This window comes from Vigna radiata, unplaced genomic scaffold (assembly GCF_000741045.1).
Source record: "Vigna radiata var. radiata cultivar VC1973A unplaced genomic scaffold, Vradiata_ver6 scaffold_353, whole genome shotgun sequence".
Classification (NCBI taxonomy): domain Eukaryota; kingdom Viridiplantae; phylum Streptophyta; class Magnoliopsida; order Fabales; family Fabaceae; genus Vigna; species Vigna radiata.
In genome coordinates, this window is record NW_014542184.1 from 238,196 (window position 1) to 259,269 (window position 21,074).

General features: G+C 33.4%; 1 protein-coding gene across 3 annotated transcripts; it reads right to left on the minus strand.

Moving 5' to 3' along the window:
• Window positions 1-840: 840 nt before the first annotated feature.
• On the minus strand, window positions 841-5,890 carry LOC106779155 (putative beta-glucosidase 41). 3 transcript variants are annotated; one of them, XM_014667211.2, is made up of 13 exons: window positions 5,296-5,890; window positions 5,051-5,117; window positions 4,878-4,936; window positions 4,008-4,083; window positions 3,864-3,935; window positions 3,691-3,778; window positions 3,251-3,506; window positions 2,387-2,502; window positions 2,067-2,290; window positions 1,906-1,937; window positions 1,599-1,701; window positions 1,200-1,308; window positions 841-1,105 (listed from the first exon to the last, which is right to left on the minus strand). In XM_014667211.2, the coding sequence occupies exons 1-13, from the start codon at window positions 5,413-5,415 to the stop codon at window positions 910-912; spliced, it is 1,518 nt and encodes a 505-aa protein (XP_014522697.1). In that variant the 5' UTR covers window positions 5,416-5,890; the 3' UTR covers window positions 841-909. The 3 variants fall into 3 exon arrangements, with proteins under 3 accessions (XP_014522697.1, XP_022632188.1, XP_014522698.1); XM_022776467.1 differs by having other exon boundaries at window positions 5,051-5,150; XM_014667212.2 differs by having other exon boundaries at window positions 4,878-4,917; window positions 4,991-5,117; window positions 5,296-5,352.
• Between the last annotated feature and the right edge of the window lie 15,184 nt (window positions 5,891-21,074).

The window sequence follows — 21,074 nt, forward strand, 5'->3', positions numbered from 1 at the left end:
ATGGATGAGGTAGAAAACATAATGAATGTTTTGGTGAGGTGGAAAAAAAGGGTGAGGGTTGTGGTGGAGGACAATTAGACATTAGGAGGTGCAGGAATAGATTTTGTGTGACTCATTTGAAAAAGGAAAGTGTATAAGTAAATTAGGGGTTATAGAACAATTTTTTCCATAATTTGCATTGTCTTATTTTCTAGCTTGAAACAATTATTTTCATATTTTTAATCAACCAAATTTAAGTTCAGTTGCATCAACAAACATTAAAATATCCAAAAACTAAGTTATGCAACTAAAAATAAGACATTTTTATTTTCCAAACTCAATAACTTTAATTATCACAAATCTTATTTAAATTAATATTTAAAACACACAAATTTAATTAAAATTAAAATGAAAACATAAATATGCCCTCATCACTCATGTTAGATAATATCGAGTTGTGTTGAACCCCATGTTGAATTGAGTTGTCTTAGTCAAACAAGTTGGATTGGACCTTAAGTTACAAATAATAATAAATATTAAGTAAAAACTAATTTATAAAAATATAACATATTTGCTCATTAATTTACAATTTAAAATATTTACAATTTAATTAAAGTATTGGAGTAGAGTTAAAGACCTAAAATGACTTTAAATGAAGACTTTGGAGAGCAAAACTTTTCCCATCCCTCATTTAGTAGAAAAACAAAATAGAAACAAGAAAACTTATTTAGGAGTAGATTAAATTTTAATATAGACTATGAATCAAATTGAAAGTTTTACTTATACTTGAATCTTAAAAGTAGGAGTCAAACACCTAGTTGCTTGCCGCATTAGCATTTTTTTACTCTTTTTTGCGTATTCATTTTCATTCATTAATTTCCGATGAATTTTTCAACTACTAAATGCTTTCTCATGTATAATGACGACAATTCAAATATCACTACCCCTTTCTGTATCTATTCTGAGCATGTTTTTGAACCATTGCACAGAATCTTTTGGTATCCTAGTAAGATTGTTCTTGAAATCTACATAGTAAAGTCCAAACCGTACAGTGTATCCCATGTTCCACTCCCAATTGTCAAGCAATGACCATACAAAGTAACCTCGTACATTGCAATCATCTTTCCTGTATTGAATTCATATTATGTCAGAATTAAGATGGCTAACAAAATCGTGTTATAAACCCTTGAGGACGAATTCAAAAGCTTCCAATAATGTACCATATAGCAGCAGATAAGTTTGAAAGATAGTCTCTATGGTATCTTATCCTCTTCTCATCTTTTAAGGCCTTTTGTAAGGTCATAAAGGGTTTGCTTGGGTCATCCATTCCTGCCATCACAAACTTATAGATATTAAAAATGTCATGATTATTGAGAATTGAGATTAGATTAGTTACATTTCATAAAAATGTCTTGTCATATTTTGGAATATCTTGTTATTGTTCTCTATAATATTATTTCGTGTTTTCTCTTTATCAATGAACAAAACATATTAAGACTACTTAAAATAAATATGGTTTAAAATACCTACAATTTGAAAAATATGATCCAAAGTGTAAATATGGTTTACTCACCATATTAAATTAAAATATTTAATTTAAATAAATATGGTTTACTCACCATTCTCTGTTATAATTACTGGTGTGTCCCCATATTTGTCTTTCACATGCTTTACCAACTTTCTGATGCCCCATGGGACAATGTGCAACCAACTTGAAGCTGCCTGAAAAAAAGAAGACTTTTTGATTTGGCATGAAGTGTACTGAGTAAATGTGCATTGTGCTCTTAGTCTGTATTTGGATTCATAGCAAGGAATAGAATGAAATCGAGTAAAGTAAAATAGAATAGACTTCCAGTGGTGTCATTGCACTATATTTTAGTCCATTTTATCTTCTTCCAATTACAAAACACTACAGTCCGAGCATACCTTTTCTCCAATTGCAGCTCCTCTTCGGTATGCTAGGATGAAGAACAAGAGAAAATATCAGAAACTTCCAATGAACTTCAGTAGTAATGCTTGTTTTAGGCAAAGAAGATAAAAGAAAGGCAAGTTAAAAAATGGGGTCAGAATTAGCATTAATAGCTTACCTGTTGTAATAACTGCAGCATCAGAAAGAGCATCTTGCATAACCAGTTTATGAATTCTAGTCCTATCGTTACGAGTATATAATGAGGTGTAATGGTTTATGCCAATAAAATCCAAAGATCCCACAAGAAACTTTGAGGTTGCAGAAGAAATCTCTGGTAATCTCTCACCTACAAGTTTCTTCATCCAGAGAGGGTATTTTCCAAAGAAAAGTGGATCAAGGAACCTGATTCACATTGGTGTTTCTGGAAGATGAGTTCTTAGTTGTTTTCTCTGAGCTATAAATTTTTTTTTAAAATCATTGTGCAACACGAAAGTTTACCATCCAAGTGAGAAGTCCATAGCTCTTGATGCTGCATCTCTGTCTTCATCAAGTTCTGTTATTGGTTCATACCATATAACATCTAGTGCTATTCCTATTTGTCCTCCTTGTTCTTCCTGAATGCTCCATCCAATTAAAAGAAAATATATATTATTGATATTTTTAGCTTTTCTGTAGACTTTTTAATGATAGTATTATCAAGTAAACCTGCACTCTGATATGTAAATCTCAATCATACTTGGCAGGAAAGATTGCGTTTATCACTAATGATATTTATATCCTCTAATTTAAAAAAAAAAAACATTTATATCTATTATATTTTTAATAATATAATATTTACATTTTTCTAATTTTTAAATAAACACTTGTGTCCTTATGTTTTAATACCAGATACCCACTTTTGTTATTTTATTTAAAAACGTCATATTAACTAAAGAAAATAAAAAATTATGAAAATTAAAAGTTAAAATATAAAAATATAGAAAGTAAGTTTCTTTTAAAGAAAATTATTTTTTATAAAAATATAAGTGAATGACGTTTATTTAGAAAATGAAAAAAAAAGTGAATGACATTTACTAGTTAATGAATGACATTTATTTAAGAGATATAAATAGAATCTATCCCAAATCCTTAAAATTCAAAATTTTCCCTTTAATCTTTGATTTTTCGCCATGTTCCAAAATATAATTTATTTGCATGGTTAGTGTCATTTACTAGTTATTAAAGTGAAAGTTGTGTAAAATTAAGGACTAAAATTAACCTTAGCTTACAATCTCAAGAATCTAAGAATAATTTCAGTTTATTTTTTGAAAAAAAAAATGTTTTTTTTTTAAATGACTAGTGTGAGAAGGGTCTGTTTGGTACCTTGAAATGTAGTTGGTAGCTTCTGTAGGCAGCAGCATGCGATAAGAGAATATTATGAGCAACAATGTATGGCTCAGTGGATGATTTTCCCTTCTTGCATAGAAGACGACCTAACAAGGAACATCTTCCTGGTGCTTGAATTCCTAAATCATAACCATGGAGTGCAAAATTATGTGGCTCATTGAAGGTAATCCAGTGCTTAACTCTGTCTCCAAAAGCTTTGAAGCATGTATATGCATAATGCTCAAAATCTTTTCTGCAAGTAAATACAAATGAATATGAAATTCAACCACACATTTCAAAACATCAAAACAATTACAGGTATGAATAAATTTTTCTATATACACTCTGAGAAAAGAAAAAAAGAATCAAAGATTTTTCATCAACTGACATTAGTTTATGCAGTTCATTCACATTTTTTCATTAACCTAATTTCTTACATGATTTGTGTGCTTAACCATCCTTCATATTCATCTTCAAGCATTTGTGGAAGATCCCAGTGATACAGTGTAACAAAAGGCTGAATTCCTGATTGAAAAAAAGAGCTAAAACTTTAATACTATTTTCTTTTATATGTTTGAAGATCAAATGCCTGAATAAATTCTTGAGTAACCTTTTTCAAGCAAAGCATCAATGAGGCTGTTGTAATATTTTATTCCCTCTTTATTGGGTTCCCCTGTTCCTTCTGTTCACAAATTTAGTTAGCTTTTGAATCAAACCACACAAAAACTAAATGGTTTTGAAAAAAAAAACTTACTTGGGAAAATTCTCGTCCATGATATGGAAAATCTGTAAGAATCCATTCCCAAATCCTTCATCAGGTTTACATCATTCTGTATGAAATGGAATTTGTGCAACCATCAATCAGTGTGAAAGTTTCTTTCTCTTTTACTTTTGAGTTCGAAATTATTAAACAAAAGAAAAAAGAACAGTTTAATTTTATTTCATACAGTCTTGATATAAAAAATTTACTAGCCAATAAAGGTCTATTATTTGTCAAAAATTGTTAATATGAATGTAAGGAAACTTAATGTTCAGAAGTAAAATCTTGAGTTTAAAATTTATAAATAGAAAGAACGTTCTTGTAAAGATTAATGATGGATAAGGAGGTGGTGAATAGTCTTCAAAGATAGCATAATATAAACAAAAAAAAGTATATAACTTCACTATATACATGATATAATCAATGAGGGTATAGTTTTTATATTATCCATACATTGTAACAGATAAAAAGAAAAACAAATAAAAAGAGAAGTCGCATCAACATGAATAACAGTTTTATAGAAGAATAAGTGGATTAACTGTGTAGTGGTATGTTGTTCTATATTCATAAATGTATTAATATAGAGTAAAAAGATCTTTTGCAACACTTTACACGCTTTGGAACTTTATGTCATGTGTTACTTTTACGCTGATTTTCTATTCGGCGAGGTTGGTGAAACGTTGTCATCATCATAAACATGGCGGTGATCGTTCGAATTGTTTACCATTTATACAATATTCTAATCCTAGGCATTTCAACATGGATAATGACCACATGCACCAAAAGGGGTAGAGAAAGAAAAATTGAAGCAACTAATGTGGGTAGAGTGAAGCTGAAGTCAACAAATGTTTCTTCTTAGTTCACCTGAAATCGGTGGTATTGATCCACTGCCATGTCTGCATTACTGAAATCCACAATTCTCCCTATCATCATAATGCAAAACAAGAAAAATCAGAATCTTCAAATTCAAATCTTACCTTTATTGATTTTGATTTTGATGTGTTCTTATTTTCTGCAGTTTGAAATTTCATCACTACCTGGTATCCTTGAGAAAGTATCCCATATGCTATCTCCTTTGTTTCCTTCATCAGCTGCTCCCTCAAACTGTGACAGAAAACGTTTAATTTCTCTGTTAAACTGTCATTTCAATCAGAATTCGAAGTAAGAGTTTGTATTAAGGTCTAACATGAATTATGCAGATGAAACTAGAAATGAAAAAGGTTTGTATAACTTTGTCGGAGTTTTATGAGTTGAATAACAGAAGAAAAACTGAAATGCATACCTGGTGAGCTGAAGAAGCAGTTCCAAATATAAACCCTTTTGGAAAATCTGCTCTGCTTATGGATTCTGCTTTCTCGATTGTTACGAGGAGAAGAGTTAGAGAAAAAACAATAAGCCTCATGAGGGTTGTTGATGTTGAAAAGTTTTCTCTAGTTGGATAATGAATCTTTGGTGGTTAGAGTCTAAAATGCTTTGGTTATATTTATTATATACACAAAATTTGTAGCTATCTTTGTTGTAAAGGTGAAGGTTGTGACAGAAGAAGAAATAGACTAAGTGAACAGGGTGAGTTTCTTCAGCAATTTTTTGTTCTTGGTATTCAACTTCTCTGAGGGACCATGCTCATGAATCAGACACAGATGAATTTGGATGGCATCATTGGCATGTAATATTTGATTAGCAAGAGATCTTTCTATGTTCTTCTTATCTCAAAATTGGTGTTTTGTGTGTGTATAGAGAGATGGAAAAGGGTGTCTTCAAATAATGTTGATAAGGAAACTTGAACCCGAGGGAATGGTGCAGTGTGCTTGAATAATAATGTTACAGTTGCGGGGAAGAGATTATAACTTGTGTTGTTTTCTTAATACCACACTCAATGTGCCTTTCCCCTTTTATACTTCTCCTTTTCTTCAGTATCTTTATGTTATTCGGGTGAGTGGGGTAAGTATTTCAATCAGAGCATTGAATTAGGCCACACTTATCTTAATACATTAACTTGTCGTCTAGTTCATCTTCTTTGTCTCTCTAATCCACTTTTCTCTTCACGCAATGATATAAAATTTGAGTAAACAATTGCAAATAAATTATTCAAACTTCTCAGTACTTAGTGGTCTTAGTGGATCACAATTTTTATAGAAGTTGAATAATGATTTGAACATGGACAATTATATTTTGATAACTCTTTTTCAATAATTTTTTGATAACAGGACATGTGTCATTATTTTATTGGTTTGTTTGAATTTATATTTAAAAAAATATTTAAAACAGATTAATCATAAATTGTTACGTATACGTTATCAAAAAATTGTCAAAAAAAAGTTGTTAAAAGAGATTTTTTTCAAAAAAAAACATTTGTGTCACTTTATGTTATGAACTAAAATTTTCCATTTCTCATATGGTTTGGAAAAAGTAATATGGTGTTTCGACATTCCAACCTTTTTTGTATGCACATTCTATATGCATCAGTTAAACCTCCAATTTCTTTTATATTTATTTTCCTGTTACATTACATTCCTTATTGTAATTATATTTTTTTGGTTCTTCCTCTTTGTGCAATTAAATAAGTTGTTAGGTGTTGAACAATATTTTCTTTCTCAAAAATTTAGTGTACGACAACATTGTGGTACAGAAGCCATTGAAAATTTTAATCGTTAATATATATATATATATATATATATATATATATATATATATATATATATATATATATATATATATATATATATTTGCGTTTACCGTTTTCATTTACAAAAATGAAAACAACACTCTTGCCTACTTAATTTGTAGGTTCATTTTAAGTCAGCTGGAAATGAAATTAGAAGAATTATTGTAGGAGATGATTGATCATTGACACGTATATTCTTGTCAATTAGATAAACACAATTGTAAAAAAGAGACCAATTACGTTACGTGGAAGACAGAAAAAAAACACACCGATTTTTTTATGTAAACTTTACTCAAATAAATTATTGCAAAATTGCTCACCAAACAAAAGTAGTTTTATTAATATAAAACAAATCCCTAAGTTAATACCACATCATGAATAATAATATTTATGTATAACTATTTTTTTTATCTAAAACTATAAATATATAAGTAATTTTTTAATTTATTGAAGCTACTTTATTTATTTCGTTATATCTTATCATCTTTCTATTATACAATCGTTAAAATTGATTTTTCTCTTACTATTCATATCCGTTTTGCTTTCTATAATTTTCAAGTAATTTTTGATATAATTTATCTTAAATATATAAATTGTTTTAGAATTATGATTGACATTTTACTATTGACCAAGTGAATATTGTTCAATATGATTATTTTATATTTCGCTAAACACATAAATTATTACGGATTATTTTAAAATATTTTCAAAAATTCATTTTTTAATTTTATATATATATATATATACGCACTACTTTTTTATATTTTGTAAAAAGTTTTACATAAGATAAAATAGATATGTAACTTAATTTTATTATTAAATAATATTTAAGAATTAAAAGTAAAAGTGTAATTTTTTCTTTCAAAAATAAAAAGTATAAAAAAACTAAAATCATAAGAGTCGTTGTTTAAACACCACTAAAATAATATTTAGAAGCAACGAAGTTCAATATTTTGGGAGGAGCCAAGGTTCTGAACGTCAACTAGATCCATCTGATCTTGCTTTACTTTATTCACATATGAGAAGTAAAAAATCAGCCTTACGTGGAAAGCATACAAATGATTAGGGCAACAAAGACGTTTGAGAAATATTTTATGTACACAGAAATATAAAGATAAGATTAACAATTAGCCATTGAGTGTGGCAACTTCGTGATAAACTTCACAACCTACTTCCTCATTCTACTTTCTAAACAAACCCAAGAACTTTGGTTGGGTTCATACTCCAAACTATTTCCAAACACATGAGTGAGTGTTTTGGATAAACTTTTGGAGTTTTCTGTGTTTCATCATTAAATAATTTAGATTCAAGATTTATATACCTCGTGGAATCTCTTCCACCATGTATTCTTTATTGCATATTGATGAATTTAATCATAACTAGTAACTTGTTTGCCTAAGATTTTAATAAAAAAAATAACTGTTTTCTTCCCATGTTTATATATACTACAATAGACACACTTTCACTTTTCCTTTTTCATTTTAGTATATATTTCTAATTTTGTTTTCTCGTTACTTTTATAAGTGTTTCGGTTACATTTGTCTAGAGTCGGTCGTCCTCTTTTGTTATGTTCCGATTGTTCAATTCTTCAATTATTCTTCCCAAGTGGTGGTTGATCTGCAGAAGACACTCCGACGCTTAAGTCAGATATGTTTCATAGAGAGGTTTATATTTTATTAGGATAGATCAAGATAATTGTACCTGAACGTCGATAGTATATTTATAGGGCTTGTGACAGCCAAACACATTGATTAACCATTAACGGAATATATTTTAGGTAATCAAACCTAATAATTAATCATTAATACCGTATATTTTCAGAAGCGTAAGGCAATATGACCTGTTAATACTAACTTAATTGTCCATAAATGACAATCAATTCTGATCGATATACTTCATATAATACAATAAGTAAAACATTATCCTTCAACCATCGTAACAAACCTCCTTTTATATTTCTTTTTATTTATATATGCCTGATATTTATATTCACTTACTTTTTAATATATTCTTAAAATTTAACTATTTGGAGATATTATATTATAATTTATAAATAATTCATTGTGGAATATATTCACAAAAGAAAAATTACTACAAAAAATGTGGGCAGTTCTTGTCTTTTGACAACTTTGAGCAAATGAGACATTAAGGTCACTCTTTTAACATCATAGCCAAGACTCTTAACCACTCGAAAGTGAAGAGAAAAATCCCAAAAACAGTGAGCAAAACATTCCAAACAGATTGCACAAAAACAGTGGTGGTGGTCCAAGCACAATTTTTTTCAGCACTTTTTAGGCTCTCTTTTGGTACTCCTTTGAAGCCTTTTGCTTAAAAGCTTTTAGCACTTCTTTTTCCACTCTTTTATGGTGCAAAATAAGACCACCACACACTTGGAACAGAGGCGACATATGGGTTTTAAAAGCCACAAAGTAGAGCTGTCAAAACGGATAACCCGGCCCGGCCTATCACGGGTTGGTCACTTAGTGAGCCAACCCAACCCGACTCATTTATTAGCGAGCCAAAAAAACTTGAATCCGGCCCGACCCACCACGGGTTGGTGGGTAAACGGGTTGGCTCACTAGCCCGTTTAATTATATATTTTTTTTAAATAAAAAAAATACAAACTTTCTATAATTTAAATTTAAACAAATTTCACTCCCAAAAGATTATGTAAAAGACAATTCAAAATAATAATAAAAAGTACAATATAATCCAAATGTCATCCAAAAACAAACAAAAAAAACATACAAATAAGTTTCTTATATTCATCATTTTTTGTTCCTTATCCATTTACGATATTAGAATCTTGAATAGATAAATCCACAATATTCTGCTCTCTTGAATCATCTTCTTCATCAATTGTTGTAACCCTTGACCCTTGTTCTTGTTGTCTCCAAATTCACTAATAACGATTTTCCTAATATCAGAACAATTCCGACAATCAATAAAAAAATATTAGTAAAAAAAAAGAGAACCAGTACTTAATAACATCAACAAAAAATTAATAGTTTAATCTGTAACATAACTTTCCAAATTCAAAGATATCAAAAAGAGCTTATTCAAATAATGTATACTGAAATTGTTTAACTAAAATGAACAAAATCTGATACATGCATGTCAGAACATAAAAAAAATCATTCCATGTCTTCAAATCCCCCAGAACAAAAAACAAATTCGCAAACCCCTATTTTTGTCACTATAGGGTTTCCAAAAAAAAACAAAGAGAAGTGAGAAAACAAAATGTGGAGAAAAGAGAAGAAAAAAGGAAGGGTGTTTTACCTGCTCCTTGAAGAAGAATTTCAGTGAAGTGAGGGTGAAAGCACTGTCAAATGAGAGCAAGTACCATGAGAGGGATTTGTGAGAGCAGAGGTTACTTTTTTGGTATACACAGTGAGTGAAGAGAGTATTTTATTTTTTAGGGTTTCATAAATAAAATAATAAATTAAAAAAATAAAATTAGGTAGGTGGGTTGGTGGGCCAACCCGGCTCACCATGGGTTCAACCCGCATTAGCCGGGTCTAAATGAGCCGGGTTGAAATCTGACCCGTATCTAAGTGGGTTGTATTTTTCAAACCCAACCCAGCCCGAACCCGTGACGGGCCGAGTTGACCCGCGGGTTGTGACCCATTTTGATGGCTCTACCACAAAGACAAGAAACACAAAATAGAAGAGAACCCTACCAGAATCAAAATGGAGTTGAAAACTAAAAACGTCAATACAGAAATTTTTTTTAATAGTTTGCCCATGATCTAATCGCAAGTATGAATCCAAAACATCAAAGATAACACCCTCAAATGGTTGTATATGGTTCATTTTTGCAAACTAAGTTATATTTTTTTTTATGATTTTTCAAAGTTACTAGAGAAAATTGACAAGAAAAGAATTACACATGACTCTAGACAAATATGGATGGATTAAAAACTTAAAATGACTCAATCAATGAAATGCATCGAATATAAATCAATAAAAGACCCAACAAAACAATAAGTAATGACTCAAAAAAGAAAAGGCACAAAACAATAGCCAAAACTAACAAAACATAACTTGAAAAACATTAATGACAACATTCTGGCAATTTTGACCTTTGCTGAGTACTCATAAATTTCTTTGCAGAAGTCCAAATGAAATGATTTTTTTTTGTTTGAAACTAGACTCAAAGGACTTTCATTTGAGTATTTTTACATATTTTTTTGGAAAAATTGGCTAGATGTAGTTTAAGTTTCAAAATCATCACAATTTACTCCTAGAAAAAAAAAAGATGGATGGAAAAAGAAAACACAAGACAAGTAAGGAAAGCATTAAACAACAAGGAAATAACAATGGATCAAAACCAAGAAGCTTAGCTCTTTGAAGAACTAAGGCTCTTGATACCAAATGATGGCAATGATCTAGCTAGGACAAGCCAAATCTAGAAGCAAATCAAGCCATAAGTTCATGGATGAAGATTGCGGAAGGTGGTGGTGGTGAAAGGTGTTGATAACTCATGGTTTTGGTGAGTTGTATGGTGAGGGAAGATTTGTTTAAGGGTTCTCTAAGAGAGGTTGGGCCAACTCTTGGAAGAAGGTGGCTAAAGGAATGTAGCTAGAGGAGGCCACTTGGGTTGCTCTAGCCTAGGGTGACCTTAAAAGAGTAGTATGGCACAAAAAAGGCAACATAACTTTACTCTAAATCAAAGGTGATTACACGATGGAGAATCCCTCTATTTATAGGCTAAGGTGTCTCAAAATGAGATGAAACTTTAACCTAAAAGAGCCACCTTGGTTGTCTTGGAGAGCAAGGAGAAATCCTCTCCAATAGGAGGGAGACAAGTGGCAAAAATCCGCTTAAATGAGAGAGTGACAAGTGGCCACTACCTATGGAAAAACTCTTCATTCCTAGAGTGACACATGGCCACTAACTAAGAGGAAAATTGTCCAATGGGAAGCTTCCACATGTCTAGGACAAAATTCTTCTCCCTTGTTCTTCAAGCTTAGCCAAAATGTTGACCCCTTGGTCAACACACCCATTTTGGACATCCAAGCATAGTCAACTTTGGGCCTTGGCCCTTTGTTGACTTGTTTGTTCAAAATCCTATTCTACTTGGCCCAAAATACAAGGCCCAATTGAAATTCTACACTAATAGGCACATAATACAAAACACAAATAAAATCTAGACTACTTATCCCATAATATAAAGCCCAAATAAAGTCTAGTCTACTTGACCCAAAATACAAGGCCCAAAATTATTCCTACTCTACTAAATCTTCATTATGGCTTAAGATGGCCCAAAAGAAAGAGTCTAGACCCATCTTCCATAGATGTCTCCAACTATTCATGAATGTGCTAGGTCACAGCTAGGGGTATGCCATCAAGTAGCCTTTCGTTCTATAAATAGATAGCAATGTTGATATTATGACAACTTTAGAGAATAATAGTAACAAAACTCTATTGTGATGCAAAAATTTTTAACTTGAGCTTGTAGCCAAGTAGTAGTTCTACACTTATCTTAGTCCACTGAGTGACATGTACTTTCATTCAGTCTCCAATGTCTTAGTGATGTTCACTTAACTCGTGAGGAGTGCGATCAACAAATATGCTCGAATCCTTAGTACAAGGAGGATTCTCTTCATGTTCATGGTTAAGCATGAAGGGTACAACTAGATAAGTTTTTCCTCTCTATTGTTTCTTTAATTCTTGATGTTGAGTCTAAATTTGTTTTTTGTTGCAATCAATTTGACCAATTGTTTCTTTGTGACTATTTTTTCCATATGTTTTCATTACGTTTCATCGAACAATAACTTGTGTAACTTAGTAATTCATAAAAATGATTTGGGATAACAAGTTAAGAGTTGTAATGAAAAAGGTTGGATCCAAAACAATATGGGTCCTTATGTTATGTCAATCATTCTTGTCCCCAAAAAGGATGAGAGTTGACGAATGTATAATGATTGTTGAGCCATCAATAATATCACCACCAAATATAGGCACACCATCCCTTGACTCGATGATCTCTTGGATGGGTCATACATACTTTTCAAAATTGATCTTAAAAGCAATTATAATTAAATTTGCATCAAACAAGGCGATGAATGAAAGATCACTTTTGAAACCAAATTTGGATTATATGAATGGTTAGTCATGCCCTTTGGCTTAACCAATGCCCCTAGCACATTCAATGGTCTTATGCATCATGTTTTAAGCTTTCATAGGGAAATTTGTCGTAGTTTACTTTGATGATATCCTTATATACAGTGTTTCACTAGAAGAACATAAGTTGCAAGTAGCATATTCTAAAAGCCCTTAATAAGTTTTCCCTTCATGCTAATAAAAAAATTATTTTTGTTGTCAATCTTTTCACCTTCCTAAGGTTTATAGTGAGTGCTCAAGGAGTTTATGTGGGTTCTGAAAAAATCCCTGCAATTAAGGAGTGGCCTACACTTGTTAATATTGGCGATGTACAAAGTTTTCATAGGTTAACTAGTTTCTAAAGACGTTTTATTAAAAATTTTAGTACTATTGTTGCCCCTTTCAATGATAAAGTAAAAGAAGATGTAATGCTTATTAATTATCCTTGTATTATTTGAAATAGTGGATGTGATTATTAAGGTCTTACCATTGGAATCATCACTATTTGTAGTTGAAGAAAGTATGTCTTTTTCATCCTTTTTCCAATTTATAGTTACCTCATAATGAAGTCATATAATGCCTTGATTTCTTACTACTTAAAAAGTTATGAAAAAAAAAGAGTTACTAAGAATCATATACAAAAACAGTCATGAAAAGATCTTCCACTTTTTCCAATAAAAAACATAAATGAAGTTTCTTTTCTATCCTTTTTCTAGAGTTAAATTTATATTTTTCATTTTTAGGCTTTTTCTAAGATGCATGTGGTTCCTTCAAGCTAGGATTGACTCCTTGCATGTTGATGAGTCAAACGATGCCCCATATCATTGATTTGATCTTGTGCTGCGTGTAGTTAGGTGAGTGAAGCTAAAATTTCAACTGTTGTATGATGAATTCTTGTGTTGACTTTTCATTGTATGTTGATTCCTGTGATTGTTAATGTACAGTACAACCACCCGGTCAACCAAGGACCAAGCGGTCGACCATCCGACACGGAACTTACCGGTCCAGAACAGTCATTAATTGGTAATTAATCTAGGCAATAATTGTTGTTAATGGGCAGTTAACGAAAATTATTGACATTATTTGACAATTAATATGAATAATTCCATTTATTGGTAGTAAATGAGTCAAATCTAACGGTAAGCTCCCTATAAAATCTATTAGAAAAGGCAGGTAAAAGGAGGGGATTACGATAACTAATTTTTATTACAAATTATTATGCAAAGTCACTGACTTGAGCGTCAGAGTGTCTTTTGTAGGCACCCTCCCCCGCGGCTAGGACAAGGAGAAGAGAGAGAACAACACAACTTCAAAGATGGAATAGAAAAATTTTAATGCTTTGGGTTAGGGATCTTAATCCTACCGAAACATTTTGGCGCCCACCGTGGGGCCCGAACGATATACTCTTAGGGCCGTTAGGAACCAGACCAACATTCGGTTCCAACACCAGTACTTCGGCCACACCCTTACATGTTGACCCTTGTCAGTGGTGGTAAAAAGTCTCACCACTAACGTCAACCATCTTTGAGGCTTGCGTGCATTCGGCTTTATTCAACACATACACTTGTTTTGATAACTATTGTTATATAATCATCTTAAATTAATTTTATTATTCTTTATTGAATAATTTAACATATTTTTTCGATCAGTGACATTATTCTAGAAAACGTGGGATGTATAAAGAGACATTTTCATCCGCCGATAGGGTGTACCCTTCGGCAAAGCCTGCCTCGGCTACTGCCAACCCTGTTTTCCTGGCGATGAAGGCACAACCCTCTAGAGCCATCCGTCTCACCTATTCCCACGGCCTGACCACTGGATACATAATAAGCACGGTCGTAAAAGCTACATTGCTTTGGAAAACACCATAGATTATTAAAGAAATAGGATCCAGAGGTCCACTAGATTGTGTCGTGCAATGATGCAAAGATTGGTGATCACGTGAACATTTGGAATAACGTTAAACTTTTTGGCATCCTAAATTTATTTTATTATTATTTGCTAAATAATTTAATTCAAAAGCGTGTCTGTGATAACGGTTGAAAAACAGTTATTTTCATATACCATTTTAGACCAAATTACACCCTTTAAGACTTAGAATGAGCTTAGAATCAAGTAAAACCCAATAAATGAGTCAGTTGAGAGTCAAAATCTTTTTTTAGCGATATAATGCTTGCTTTGCATTGTTTTGTAGCGATTTTGATGAAAGTGAAGATTGGGATTGAAGATGAAGGTCTTAGACTCAAGACAGAGGAAGAAAAATGAAGAAAAGAAGAGTCTAGGAATCGCCCAGCGGCAAAATTCACTACTGGGCGGTCCAATGCGAGGAGGAGGCACCTGGCGTGGGCGTTGGGCGGATTTGCGATTAGAGGCAAACCACCGGGCGGTGGACCCTTGGCACCAAGCGGTGGCGTGATTATGGGCAAACCGCCGGGCGACATAAGTGTGACGTGGAGCGGTTGTCTGCTGGGCTTGGGCCTATTTTCTGTGACGCTCCTCAGCTATAAATAGCCTTGTTACGATTTCATTCTCATTTTTTTTACAGAAGAGGGCGGCCAGACCTAATTTTCACTCCTTGGAGAAGATCTCTTGGATGCTTAGGCTCATTTTCATCCTATCTAGGGTTTGCTCTTCCATTCTTCCATTATTTTCATCTAGGTTCACCATGACAATAGTGAACTAAACCCTTTTGTTGTTGGGGGAAACAATGTAATCTTTTGAAACTCTTTTTTAGTGAAACTCTTGTTTATTTATATGATTGTCATATGCTTTGATTATCAATTATTGGGTTCTCATCTGCGCTTAAAGCTTTTATCGTTTAACTCATTCGATAACTGTTGTTTGTCTCTATTGATANGNGAANGTACANTACTGTCATGAANTNNTGAGAAATTCCTTGATTAATGAAATACCACCTAGGGATAGGGAGGTAGGACGATCAATTGTTTTTGCTTCTCTTTGGTAATGCGTTGCTAGTTGCTAGGGGAGATTGTTCCACTCCTTCATTGACATCTCTACTGATGCAACCATGTTATTCTGTCCAGGCCCTTGCTGCAAAGATTCTCAAGAAGTGTGCTGAACCTGTTCTAGACTACACTTCACAAGGAGATTATACCAAGCATACAGAAAAACAAGGAAAAGAACCTAATAATAACAGCTTCGAGAATTAAAATAAAAAACCAAACACACAAAACTAAGAACCACTTTTCAGAAATACTACAACTTCAGAAACACAAACCTAAACACATAACAAATGCTAAAAGAAATAAACCTAAACAAGACTAACTAAACACTTTAAAACTTAACTCGCCGATTCCCCGGCAACGGCGCCATTTGTTAAACTGCCTTTTAGTCGCATAAGATAGAACAAAGAACTGGTCCCCACTAATGTAGCATAGGGCAACCAAAATATCAATCCTAGGACTCAGCTAATTAAGATTAGAGTGTATGGTTAAGGTCTTGTATTTTATTTACTATTAAACTACTAAACAGGTGGGGACATTTAAAATGAATGAAACTAAAAAGGAAAAAAATAAAAATCTAAACTAAAATTTGTTTAAAAGAATAAAGAAACTGAAATGCAATATAAACGAAAAGGAAGTAACAGTCTAAACTACTCAAAACAAAGATAAAATCTAAATACTATAACTACCTAAAACTGCAACAAAACCTAAACTAAATTGAAAATTGAATGCAACTAAAATAATTTAAAATNCAGAACTGTAATGATAGAAATGATCAAATTAACACAAAATTTCCAAAGAATAAAAGTCACATAACAGAACCTAAATGAAAGGAAAATTAAAATCACAATCTGAACTACGAAATATTCTAAGATCAATTCAACAGAAATACTAAAAATAAAGAAGCGAACTAAAGATATGAAGCTAAGCAAAGAACATAGACAAATGTGCAATAGATTGAATGAAAGAGTCTCAATTCCTCTTCAGAAAGACATTCCGAGAAAGTTAAGCCCGTCATAGGGTCTTTTTAGTTCATGTCTCAGAACTTAAAGTGGTAATTCTCACTCAATTAATCAATCAGTGCACAGTTTCACAAGAACAAGAAATACAAGACTGAAATTGAACTTAGTTTGATAAGTATGAAGCATAACATCTCTCAAGAAGACCTCCTGAAAAATTAGGCCCAATCCAGGGTCCTATTACATCCAGACAGATGTAAATTTTTGGATGTTTTCCTTCAAAATTATCATACATAGTTCAATAACAACACACAATCACATATATTGGAAACAAAAAAAATAGAAACATTGAATTTTTATACACTGGACTCTTTTCTGACTCGAGAAGAAGTCTCGATGAAAAATGCTCATTATAGAGTCATTTGATTCCAAAAGGAATCATATAATGCAGAATCACAGAGTCCAATTCGATTTTTAATGATAACAACACAAGAAACATAGAAACACATAACAAAATCACAAAACACTGAACACATCACTAAAAGAAACAAATTTTATTAACAAGAAATCACAAGTACAAGGAAAGATACCAAACAGAACTCGCAATCGAAGCCTCTACGGGCTGTCACCACCGCAGGTGTGCGCTCCAAAAGCAGAGAGAACGAAAACCTATTCTATAGAAAGCGTAAAAACCTAATCTATAGAGCGTAAAGCTGTATCTGAAAGTGTTTGTGTGTAAAAAAATTTACAAGATGAAAACCCCTTTATATAGGGTGGAAAACGAAACGAAAAAAATGAAAAAGGGGAAAGAGAGAAGGAAACTTGCATGCGACGTTTTTTAGCTTCCCAATCGGACGGTCATCAGCTGTTCCTCGCGAGCTCCACTTCTAGCCATCCGATCAGCTCTTCATTTTTCCGTCGGTCAGCTCCGGTCAAGGTCACGTGCTTCTTCGGTCAGCTGCTTGGAGGAGAAGGGTTGTGACAGTTTTTCTTTTTCTTTCTTTACGAACCAAGCCCTAGCACAGGTTCTTTTCTTCTCAAGTAAGCTTTGCTCCAGAGTTAGCTCCTTTTTCCTCCAAATGAAGTCTCGATCAAAGACCCCTAAGGCACANCACACCAAAACGGCGTCGTCCAACTAAAGTGCAGNCCAATTGCTTCCAATTAAATCCAATGGTAGCAGCCAATTCAGACCAGCGTTTCTGCAGCTGCGACGTGCCAAGGCCCAAGTGCATTTCAGCCCAATTCCAATGGTGGCAGTTGCTAATTTCTTCTTGCAGCAGCAGCAGCGTTCTAGGGCCCAATCTTTTTCTTTCAACACCAGCCCAATTAAATTTGGCAGCATCTCCAATTGCATTACCCCCAATGTTGCTTTAGACCTGCAGTTCAATTAAAAAAAAACAAATGGCTCAATTCAGTGCAACTAGACAAATTGTAAACACATCCATTTCAGCCTAATCTAAAAAAAATCAATCAACAATTAAAGAAAAAGAAAAGAAAAAATCAACCTAAAAAATATTTTTATTGTATTTTATTTTATTTTTAATTTTTTTTCTTTCTTTATTAACAGAAAAATTAATTTCCTAAAAAAAATACTAAAATATATCTAAAAATCTATTTTTAACTAAAATTATACAAAACTAAAGAATTTAAAGAAAAACCTAAAACTAATCTAATTCTAAACAATTAAAAACTAAAATATACTAACAAAGACTCCTAAGCACAAATAAAAGTGCAAAAACTGAGACTTATCAGGCATCCTGCCATGGCAGGTGTTGGATGGATCGACAAGTGTACCGAATCACACAAGTAATATAAAATGGTAAGATCAAGTATTGTATCCCAGAAGACTCTCAGCACTAGAGTGTCGTGTTATAACTTGATTAATTAAGACTTAAAGAAAACGAGATCATTGGTTTCAGTTGTAAAAACAGAAAATTAAATATAAATGCAATTGATTGATAACAGAGTAGCACAATGATGAACGAAGGTTGTTTAATATGAGACGAGTATGTTGTTAGGGTTAGATTTCACCAAGTTCCCTCTCATGTATGTAAGAATTCTTCTTTATGCATTAATGTTAACGTCACTCGCTAAATCACCTAAAACTGATCCCTCGGCGAACAAGCATGTCCTTAAACCTAGTTCATGCAATTCCTAGCATTCCTAGTGATTAATTGTGAAGATCAAGAACTTTAAGACGACCAAGACTCATACCCTCATCCCTCAGAAATGTTACTCTTAGGAGTAATTCAACAAGAACCTGAATTGTAAGGAACCTCCCGACACTCATGCAATTCATAAATCATGCTAATGAATGAGTTAAGCACAACAAATGTTGAAACAGATGAATTACTCTAACAATTAATGAAAAAACATATATTATTAAGAATCAATTCAAATACATGAGAGTTTACAAAGTTAAATCATCCCCCAACAACAAATAAAGTTTAGTTCCCCATAACCATGGAGAAATTAGATGAACAATAGAGAAGAATGAGATTGAAAAACCCTAAAAATAGGGAATGGAAGCTCCCGCATCCAAATTCGCCCCCAGAGGGTGAGAGAGTGTTTAGTTGCGCTCCTTCTGCCAAATATATTAAACCTAGGACGTCTGGATCCTTTAAATAGAGCGAAATAAAACAAAAAAGGAAGTTTGACCCATATCACTGGAGCTCAAGCACCCTACTTAGGGTGTCCGGGTGGTGAGCGGCAGTCCTTGACGCTTAAGCCTCAAGAATGGCACGCAAGCTTCGTGTCTTCAACGCTTAAGCTCCCCAAAAGGGGCGCCCGGGCTGTGAGCGACACTCTTTTGCTCTCAAGCCTCCAAAAAGGGCGCCCAAGCTTCGACCCTCCCTCTCTTCTGGTGTTTTTCTAGGCCTTTCTAAGATACGTCTCCTTGACACTTCACCTCTACTTTTCATATTATCTCATTTCCTACCAAAACAAGGAAATTTAGTCATTATTTCATCAAACTCAACCTTAACTCTCTTATTCGCACAACTTAACAGTAAATCATGATTTCAAGCAAGTTCTAAGTAGAAAATGGTGCATTTAGTATCAAAATTACATAACAGATAACGGTATTTTCAACTGTAATCAATAAGGCTGTTGTGCTCATCGTTTAGCTCTGCTGTTAGAGCATGGTCTTTGATCTCCGGTCCCTCATGATCACCGCCGAGGGTAGCCGTGTCCAGAGGCCTCTCCCTATGCGGGTGCTGACGACGCCGGAATCCACCTAGGTGACCTCGGAGGCAGCATTGCGATAGTACGTGAAGGAAAGTCGCCGCCAATGGCCACCACCTTAGCTGCAACCAGCTATGGCGATTAGCGTAGGGCATAGACCTCATGTTTCACATACCCACACCACCTTCCTCCTAGGCTTTGGCTCCACCATTGTCATCCTCTCCATGTTCGAGATGCACGACATGCTCTACCATCCAAAGGATTCGTGCCTTCATTCTCAAGGTTTCCATGGAGGCTTACGTAGTGCTAGAATCAGAGAAAAGGATTGTGGAAAACTTTGCCACTTATGAATTTGTGGTTCTCGGCGTCGCTAACGCGCACAAGTTACAATGACTCAGAAGATCCCTAAACCTCCTCCTTTAAAAGGAGAAACTATAGAGAACCAGAAGAGAATTGGCCTATGGGCAATGGAGCTACCTTCAGCAGATTCAATTATAGTTCGAGAACTATGTCAACTCTGACAAAAAACCTCAGGGTCTCCCTGGGCCGAGTAAGAGTGCTGAAATGGTTAAGAAAAAAGAAGCCTTCTGGTTAACTGTGAAGCCAACTCAATTTGGTGTGAAAATAGGCACAAAATATTTGTTGGGCATTGATGGGTGTCGCGGCCCATACAAATTTGATTGCATATGAGAAATGCAGTATAGCTAGGAATGACCCCTAGGTCGTCTCTCAAGGACCAATTTTGCGATTCGAGAATCAAGTCAAACACGAAGTGGGGGGGTTTGTGAAAGGATTGTGAATGCAGATAAACTAAATTAAAACACGGATGCAACAGAAATGTAAAAAACAGAATTGCAAAACGAAATCACATATAGAATAAAAATGGTTGGTCATTAACTTAATTACAATGTTTCCAATCACAGATCAACAAAATAAAGTTGCGACTCAAACCTCTAATCCAACAAAGTTAACCAACTAACCGAAGGTTAACCCTGTTTTCATAAAAGCGAACTAAGCGAACGCAGTGTTAATATCAAATCTAAATTACACCATTCAGTTACATTAACTAAGCGAAGATGTAATACCAACTGGGAAACTAAGCGTATACCCAATTGCAAGAGCAAAAATAGAATTCACATTAACCAAGTCAGAGTGCACAGACAATCACAATTCAAGAATCTCAAGG

Coding starts and splice junctions, on each gene's coding strand:
- LOC106779155 (XM_022776467.1), bottom strand. CDS start 5,415: ATGAGGCTTATTGTTTTTTCTCTAACTCTTCTCCTCGTAACAATCGAG. Junction 4,084..4,877: donor ATCAATACCACCGATTTCAG/GTGAACTAAGAA, acceptor CATTTCATACAG/AATGATGTAAACCTGATGAA. Junction 3,507..3,690: donor TGGTTAAGCACACAAATCAT/GTAAGAAATTAG, acceptor ATTTACTTGCAG/AAAAGATTTTGAGCATTATG.